This window comes from Orycteropus afer, unplaced genomic scaffold (assembly GCF_000298275.1).
Source record: "Orycteropus afer afer isolate SDZICR_OR568_19922 unplaced genomic scaffold, OryAfe1.0 scaffold00130, whole genome shotgun sequence".
NCBI classification, from domain to species: Eukaryota; Metazoa; Chordata; class Mammalia; order Tubulidentata; family Orycteropodidae; genus Orycteropus; species Orycteropus afer.
Window position 1 is genome coordinate 8,035,018 of NW_006921717.1, and position 8,768 is coordinate 8,043,785.

The 8,768-nt window shown below is 56.6% G+C and overlaps 1 protein-coding gene across 1 annotated transcript in view; it reads left to right on the forward strand.

Moving 5' to 3' along the window:
• Positions 1–1,293: 1,293 nt before the first annotated feature.
• Positions 1,294–8,768, forward strand: part of VWCE (von Willebrand factor C and EGF domains) — a 39,299-nt gene continuing 31,824 nt past the window's right edge. Inside the window, exons 1-4 of the mRNA XM_007945017.2 lie at positions 1,294–1,508; positions 3,949–4,043; positions 4,134–4,223; positions 4,533–4,661. Of these exons, the coding sequence (XP_007943208.2) occupies positions 1,294–1,508; positions 3,949–4,043; positions 4,134–4,223; positions 4,533–4,661 (529 nt within the window). The remainder of the gene's footprint in view (positions 1,509–3,948; positions 4,044–4,133; positions 4,224–4,532; positions 4,662–8,768) is intronic.

Consider the following 8,768-nt stretch of genomic DNA (forward strand, 5'->3'; position numbering starts at 1 on the left):
ATTGCCCAACCTTCCTTCTGAGGAGTGGCTGGTGGGTTTGAACCACCAGCCTTCTGGTTAGCAGTCAAGTGCCTTAGGCACTATGCTACCAGAGCACCCCTTACTAAAATAGAGCTCTTAAAATTCACAAAGGAAAATTCACATCCATTGATAACGTTTTTACACCAGTTAAGAACTACTCTTAAAACTGAGGCACTAAACACTAGACTTGGTTATTCCTGATTTATTCATAGCCCAGTAATCATTTCCAAGGCAGTCAACCAGCCAGAAGAGAGAGTGCCTGTTAGTTCCTCGTTCGGAATGTGGCCGTCATTACAGAGTGTTGAGCTCAGGTCGCCTGGCCAGCCGGCAGCCAGGAGTCTCGGGCACAGTTGCTCTCTGGACTGCACTGTGGCTCGGACAAGGTGCCCTGCCGCTTCTCATCTAAACCCCAGCAAGCCTGCGCATGGCCTGGTGACAGAACTCGCTGGGCAAACAGCATTATTCCCACTGGAGTTGCCTGCAGGAACTCAACTCTGCACACTGAGAACCGCAAACCTCAGACAGATACAAAGAGGCACAAAGACAGGGACCCCCCCCCCCCAAGCAGATTCCTGCCTTGAAAATCTTAGAAATAAACCTGCCCACAGGGAGAGGGCTTAGCAGACACCCTTCAACCAGGCGCTGCTGATCTGTAAATACAAAGGGGAGGAAAGCCTCAAAACACAGGAATCTAGGAAACGCTTTCCTGGCAAGGGGAGTTGGTTCTCCCGAAGGGGGGCAGTGTTAGAAGATTTTGCCACGGCCCTGGCAAGCTAGCAGGTAGAACGCTGGGTCCCCCGCCTACATCAACCCCAGACAGGACCGTGGCACCCTCATTTCCTTTCCACAACGCCAGATCGCCCTCACCTTCCCAACCTTGAAGGGGTGTGCCAGGAAAAAGTAATGCCCCCCTGCTAATCGTCCCCACCAGGTCCAACTTTAGCATTCGCAGCGGGTCCTGTTTTGAAGCGAAGGGGAAGGAGGAAGGGTTGGTACTGCGAGCGGAATCTCCGTGATTCGCCACAGGAAACAGCCCAGACTCCAGACAGCAGGAGCCCCAGGATTTCCATGCGGCTGACACGACAGGTGACTGGGCGCCGCTCTGCAGACGCCCGCTCCGGGGCTCCGGGCTGGGCGGGTGGGGGCGAGGCTGGGAGCCGGCGAGGTGGGCACACACGGGGGGAAGCCCCTGTGCCAGCGCACGAGGGGCACGGCCGGCTCCCCCGGGGACCCGCTTTCAGGGACTGTCGGGCTCCACAATTAAGAAAAAAAATGGCTCCAAGCCAAACGCCCCCTGATTCTCGCTCGCTCTCACACACCCCGGCTGCGCTCGCCCCATTTTCCCCGACGCTGAGACAAAAGGCGAGCAGAGCGCAGCAGCAGCGGCCGCCCGGGCTCGGGGCCGGACACCCGCGCGTCCTGCTGCCGGGGGCCCCGAGCCGAGGCTACCCCGGGAGGAAGGCGCCCGGGCACTTCGCCGCCGAGAGGTAAGCGCCGCGCCCCTGCCCGGCCGCGGTGGGATGCCACCGGCGTGCGGGGGAGCGCCCCGCGCCCCGCGCCCCGGAGCCGCCACAGCCACGGTCCGGGCTCCAGTCTGGGGTAGTAACGCGCCGGCGCAGCCCTGGGGGTCGGGACAAAGACACGGCGACTTGCGCCCCAGGGCGGGTGCCTGTCTGCGTCCCTAGCTGCGACCTGGGGGACCCCAGGCGGGTGAGGACGGGAACCAAGAAGCAGGCTGCGCTGTGCACGTCTGAGCCTGCCCTGCAGCGCGGACCCCGGAGGCGGCGAGCCTGGGACGTGCCCCCCGGCCGTGCACTGGCTGGCTTTCAGTCCCTACCGTGTCACTTGCTCTGCCGGGCACTGCCCGGCCTCCTCTGCCGCTCTGGGGCTGGGGGCTTCCCGGGGCCCTGACCCTCGCGCGCCGCGGACCTGGGAACCGCCGGGGCCCTCTGGGCCGTTTGGTTTCGTCTGTGCCCGCGCGGGCAGGGTTGGGGTGCCCCGCGCCGCTTTCCCCACGCGTTCCCTCTCCCGGGCGGGAGGCCGGGCCGCCGCGTGTGTGCGTGATGCTCAGAGCGAGGGAACACGCTGTCAGCTGGCGGCCTGGCCCGCGGCCACGCTCCTCCGGGGGCGCGCAGCGGGGGCGGCCCCGCCGGGCTCGCCGCTCGCACGTGGGTCCAGCGGCCCCTGCCAGTTCCTGCTTCCATCCCGGCCCGGGCTCCGCGCTGTCCCAGAGCCTCCTTCCAGCCACCTGTCTCCGTCACTGCCACCGCGGGAGGCGGTTTGGGGTGCTCTGGCGGGCGCTGGGGCCCTGCTCACTTGCGGGTGTGGCTCCACCAGCCTCCCATAGCATCCGCCTGGCAGCCGCTTTGCTGGCATCGCCTGTCCCTTTCAGAGACACAACACGTTGGAGGGGCAGGAGCTGCGGCCCCTCCGTCCCAGGCAGCTGCCACAGCGCTCCAGCAAGGGGACTGCATGTGACATCCCTGGGGCCCAGTAGTGGTCCTCTTCTGTGATGCTTCAGAGAGGCAAAAAAGAGCCCCTTCATGTCCAGGGACAGCTTCCCGCAGACTTCTCTGTTCTGCTGTGGTGACCTGAGCTTCCCTTTGTCACTTCCTCGTCTCACATTTGAAATTACTTTCCCCATCAGATTCTTCTCCCACGAGCAGGGGCAAGTGAACCCATGACTACCCCCCCAGTGCTTGGTACAATGCAGGGCACACAGAGTGAGCACCCTGTGAACTGACTGGTGCAGTGGTATTCCCATCAGCTCTGAACACGGCTGGATTCCAGGTGGGGCGGGGTTTCCAAGCCCTATTCTGCTGTACTGGGATTTCCAGCTCTAACCAGTGACTTCAGCACTGCCCACTGCTGCCCACTTCTGCCCAGCACACTGCTGGAACCGCTTACAAGCCTCTCTCCTCTGGGCCTTCGCACATGCCGTTCTCTCTGCCAGGAACTCTGGGTCTCTCCCTCCCCTTCCCCCTGCTGCTCCCACTCAGCCTACAAGCTGCCTTCCATGAAACCTCCCCTGCCTCACCTTCGGGTTCCATAGTGCATCCCTTTGTGACACTTGTCACACTATGTTGTTGTTACCCAGTTCCTTGTCTGCCCAGCGTCCCTCGAAGGTGGGGACAGTGGCTTGTTCATGGTTGCCCAGCCGCCCTTTCTGGCCCCTGGGTTCCCTCTCACTCCCAGCTGTGGGGCCTGCTTCCTGCGTGAGCAGATCCCTTTTTGCCTCTAGCTTTGAGCAGCCTGATGACCCCTCAGCCCAGCGATGTCACCTATGTGCCCTCCAGGGTTCCCCCCTTCTTCCTCCCTTCTCAGCCTTTCCCTCAACAGCCATTTTATTGAGCCCTTCTATGCGTCAGGCACCACCTGAGGTACTGGGGGTGAATAAGTAAGAGAAGCCCTGTTCGTGGTGTGGGGGTCGGGGCTAGTGTGGAAGACAGAAAATGAACAGATCGACAAATACAGAAGCAGATCAGTGTCCCGTGAAGTAAGTGCTATGAGGAGGATTAAAGCAAGGTACCAGTGGGCAGGAAAGGCCCTTCTGAGAGGACCTGGTGAAGTGAGGCTGAGCCGATGCCTGCCTGGGAACAGGCCTTCAGAAGTGCAAAGGCCCTGAGGCAGCTGGGATGGCCATGGGGCTCCTCAGCCCTTAGGCCCCTCTCCTGGTGGCTCTTTGCTCTGTAATTGTGTGTCAGGTAACTCTGGAGGCTGACAGGTGTTCTCTCAGACATTTGCATTTGTCCTGCCTCCCAGAGATTACCTGGGTCATCTTTTCTTTGTCAGTTCCCATTGTGCCTCCAGGAGGCCTCAAGCAATGGTGGTTGATGGACTTTCAGACAGTGTGCAGGCCTTCACTGCCCTGCTGACCAGTTCCTGCCCCAGCTGAGAACATAGAGAGTGTGCTCTCCTTTCTTACAGACGCCGGCTGGGCCCCCACGTCTGCCTCTCAGGGTTCGGGAGTGGCTGCTGTCCGGGCTGGGCGCCCTCCATGGGCAGTGGGCATTGCACCTTGCGTAAGTGCCCGCCCCTCTGCCCCCAGCCTCCTCCACCAGCACGCTGACCTGAGACGGCCCCCACACCCTCACCTGCATTTCTCCTCTCAGCCCTCTGCTCCTTTGGCTGCGGGAGTGGCATCTGCATTGCTCCCAACGTGTGCTCCTGCCAGGACGGAGAGCAAGGGGCCACCTGCCCAGGTAACAGGACGGGCACGGGCTGATGGGAATGACGGTATCACCATTGATTGAGATCTGTGCCAGGCGCAGATGCCACCATACCATCTCCCAGCGACCTTGTTAGGTTGAACTTATCAATCCCGTTTTATAGATGAGGAAACTGAGGTGCGGAAGTCAGGGACTTGACCAGGGTGGCAGAGCTGGATTTAAACTGGGGCCTGTTTGCCTCCAGAGCTGCCCTCCCAACGGAATTCAGGAGGAAACTTGGTGAGGCGGGGGTGACGAGGACTGCAGCGTGGTGTTGGTTCACGGGTTCAATACCTGTTTTAGAAGCCCACGGACCCTGCGGCGAGTATGGCTGTGACCTTACCTGTAACCATGGCGGCTGTCAGGAGGTGGCCCGAGTGTGCCCCGTGGGCTTCTCGATGACAGAAACAGCCGTTGGCATCAGGTGTACAGGTGAGGGGCCTGGGAGCAGTATGAGCATCTCCCGTGGCCTGGAGGATTGGGGGTGGGGCGGCAGTTCTGTCTCTTCTTCCCTGTCCTGAGAATGGTGTCCAGAGAGATGCAACGGGGAAGCCAAACCAGGATGAGCTGTGAAGTCTGAGGGTGGCAGGAGGCATGGATCCAAAAACAAAAACGACGCTTCTGTTACTTCCCAGTGTTTGCTGAGTGCGTCCCTGGGTGGTGCCGATGGCTGATGCGTCTGGTTGGACTTGGGGCTCTAGTCCACTGACAGGTGCCTTGGAAGAAAGGCCTGGTGATCTCCAAAACATCAGCCCTTGAAAACTCGACAAAGCACAGTTCTTCTCTGACACACCTGGGGTCGCTGTGAGTCAGGGTCGACTGGACATTGTTTGGTATTATTGTTGTTATATGCCGTCGAGTCGGCCCCAACTCATAGTGACCCCTCCTTGGGTTTCTGAAGCGGTATCACTACGGAAGTAGATTGCCCAACCTTCCTTCTGAGGAGTGGCTGGTGGGTTTGAACCACCAGCCTTCTGGTTAGCAGTCAAGTGCCTTAGGCACTATGCTACCAGAGATCCCATTTGGTATTGTTGTTGTTGTTATGTGCTATCGAGTCAGACCCAACTCATAGCGACCCCTCCTTGGGTTTCTGAGGCAGTAACACTATGGAAGTAGACTGCCCAACCTTCTTTCCGAGGAGTGGCTGGTGGGTTTTAACCGCCAGCCTTCTGGTTAGCAGTCAAGTGCCATAGGCACTATGCTACCAGAGCTCCTCCATTTGGTATTAGGAACCAGAAACGGAGCTAGGGGCTGCAGTTAGGAGGATGACCAGTTGGTCCCTATTGTTATGGGGAAGGAAAATAAATACCAGGGCAAAGACAATCCAGTGTAATGGGGACCATTGAGCCAGGAAGCTCCAGGTGCCACAGCCACAGAGAGGGCACAACACCTGGACTGAGGGTGGGCACATCAGGGAAGTGTTCCTTGGGGACCAACATTTGAAAAATGAATGCGAGAAGGGGAAGCATGATGCGATAATTCTTTTGTAAAAGTATCATTGATTTGTGATTAAAAAGAAAAGAAAAAAAAAATCCCTACAATCAAAGGCTGCTGCTTACCCCAGAGGCAGCCACTAGTATCAGTTTCTTAGGTCTTTCCAGAAAGTTGAAAAGGCTTTTTGGAGTTTTTATTTTGTAAAAATAATGTGTCTCCCCCCACCCCGAATGTGAAAGCAAGAGAGAACTCCTTTTAGAGCATTTGGAAAGTGACAGAACGCTGTTAGGTGCCATCGAGTCGGCTCTGACTCATAGCGACCCTGTGTACAACAGAACGAAAGCCTGGCCGGGTCCTGCGCCAGCCTCGCCTTCCTTGCTGTGCCCGTCGCTGCAGCCGCTGTGTCAGTCTATCTCATTGTCTGTCTTCCTTTTTCGCTGACCCTCCCTCCACTTTACCATGAGCATGATATCCTTCTCCAGGGAATGGTCCCTTCTGACAACATGACCAAAGTTGTTGTTGTTATGTGCCATCGAGTCAGACCCGACTCACAGCGATCCCTCCTTGGGTTTCCGAGGCAGTATCACTACGGAAGTAGATTGCCCCATCTTCCTTCCAAGGAGTGGCTGGTGGGTTTGAACTGCCAGCCTTCTGGTTAGCAGTCAAGTGCCTTAGGCTCTATGCCACCAGATGAAATCTGGCCATTCTCCCTTCCAAGGAGCATTCTGGTTGCACTTCTTCCAGGATAGATTTGTTAGTTCTTCGGGCAGTCCATGGTATCTTCAGTATTCTTAGCCAAGAATTCAAAGGCATCAACTCTTCTTCAGTCTTCCTTATTCATTTTCCAGCTTTCACATGCATATAAGGCAATTGAAAATACTATGGCTTAGGTCAGGTACACCTTAGTTTTCTAAGTGACATCTTTACTCCTTAACACTTTAAAGAGGTAGAAAGATGAAACCAAACATTCCCGGGATGTCCCAACCCAGAGATACCTGTTACTAAAATGTTCAAGTATTTTCTCTGCCCTTTTCCCTGGGGGTGTGTATGTGTTCGCAGGTGTGTGAGCACGTCTGTATGTGTGTTAGGCATGCAGAGATCTGTGTGTTTTTAAAGAAAACAGGATCCTATATCCTTTTGTTCATTATTTTTCTCACTTTCTGTTGTATCACTCCATGTGGCTACTGTAATTGAAACACCTCTCTGTTATCAGTGGTTTAGATTATCAGTTAGCTCCACTGCTGTAACTAATGCTGCAATAAAGAGGTTTATTGTGGGCACCTCTGGTGATTTCCTGCAAGAACCTCTGGGTCAAAGGCTATCAGCTCAAGAAGTCTCGGAGCTAGTGGTTTGTTGCACAACTCCCTTCTCGGTGAAGCAACTCATTCTCCCGAGTGTCCTTCAGAGAAGTCCTAGTGGTGCACTGGTTAAGTACTTGGCTGCTAACCAAAAGGTCACCACCGTTCAAACCCTCCAGTTGCTCCACAGGAGAGAGATGAGGCTGCTTCCAGAAAGATTTACAGCCTCGGAAACCCAATGGGGCAGTTCTACTCTGCCTTATAGGGTCAGTTTGAGTCGGAATCCACTCCATAGCAACCAGTTTGGTTTGGGTTTGGCGAGCGTCCTGCATTAGGTCCCATTAAGTTGGAATCCGCTTGACGGTAACGGGTTTTTTGAGTGTCCTTTACCGCGAGTACTTCCCACACGATACACACACTTCTTGCTGCAGAGGCAAACTGCTACCAAAGCAGCAGCAGAGAAAAATGCGAAGGAAAACGTGAGCCGGACAGGACCGCGGCCAGGCATCGGGAAAGAGGGCTGCTTCCGGGAGGGCGTCCGGAGGGCGGTGGGCGTGGTCTTGGAGGACCGGCTCGTGGGAGGAGCTAGTAGACGCCAGGTAATAGGCGAGGGTGGCCACCTAGGGGTAAGGAGAGTGGAAGGCTGCAGGCCTGAGCCGGCACAGCTGCTCCCCGGGCCCTCAGGAGCTGCCTTGGTTGTTGGGTGAAGGAATGCCATGAAGGAGGTTTTGGGGCGTTCTGTCTCCCAGCCCTCCTCACTCCTCAGGCTTGCTTGACGTTCCTAAAGTACTAGAGTTACCCCAGAAGCTTCAGGGGACTTCCTTGGCCTCAAAGCCAAACCAGGTCACCTCAGTCTGGAGTTCAAGGTTCCCTACAGACCAGTTGCTGGAGAGTCGATCCTGACTCACGGGGACCCCGTGTGCATCAGGGTAGAGCTGTACTCCATAGGGTTTCCAATGGCTGACTTCTCCGAGGTAGGTTGCCAGGCCTTTCTTCCAAGGCACCACTGGGTGGACTCGAACTTCCAAGCTTTTAGCTAGCAGCTGAGAGTGAATTAAGCGTTTGCACCACCACCCAGCGCACCCCAAAGCCAGGTCTTAGCCCATCTCTCCTGTTCGGTCTCCTGCTGCCCTGACAGGGAACCCGGCCAGACTGACTACCCCTTCTGCAATCCCTAAAGAGCCTAGGTGCTGCCGAAATGCCCCTCGACCCCTTTCTCCACCTGGGTAGCCCCTCCTGGATGCCTGCAGTCCTCTCAGCCCAGTCCTTCCCTGGGGGCACACCTGCTGTGGTGAGGTGTCCCACCCCACCTTGCAGCACTTCCTTACGTGGGTATGTGTTAGCCTGCCCTGTTATCAGACTGTGAGCAGCTGGAGAGTCAGGGCTGCGTCTTGTGACACTTGTGTCCTCAGCGGTCCCTCTCCAGGTCTGGTGCACACAGTTGGTGTTCCATACACATTTAAGGGACAGGGCCTGTTGATGATTTAATCAGCCTCCCTACCACGGCCCTCTGCCCTGCCCTTCTGGGGGCCTCGTGGAGTTGTCCTGTGAGTGGGACCATAAGAGACAGTTCTCTAGCTGCCCTTCAGGTCTGGAATTGAACCCATACCTGTGGTTTCCAGCCAAACAAAATACAGGCATATGAGTTGAACAGTTACCTCAAGTAGATACACTCCTTGGAGAGAACAATCATAGGAGAAAGAAGGGCTGCCTATGCACAGGGAGACAGCTCAGGGGGCAGGAGTGCATGGAGGGATGGACACTGGGAAGAGGTAACTATGGGGAGGAAGTGGGAGGGGAGCTGTTG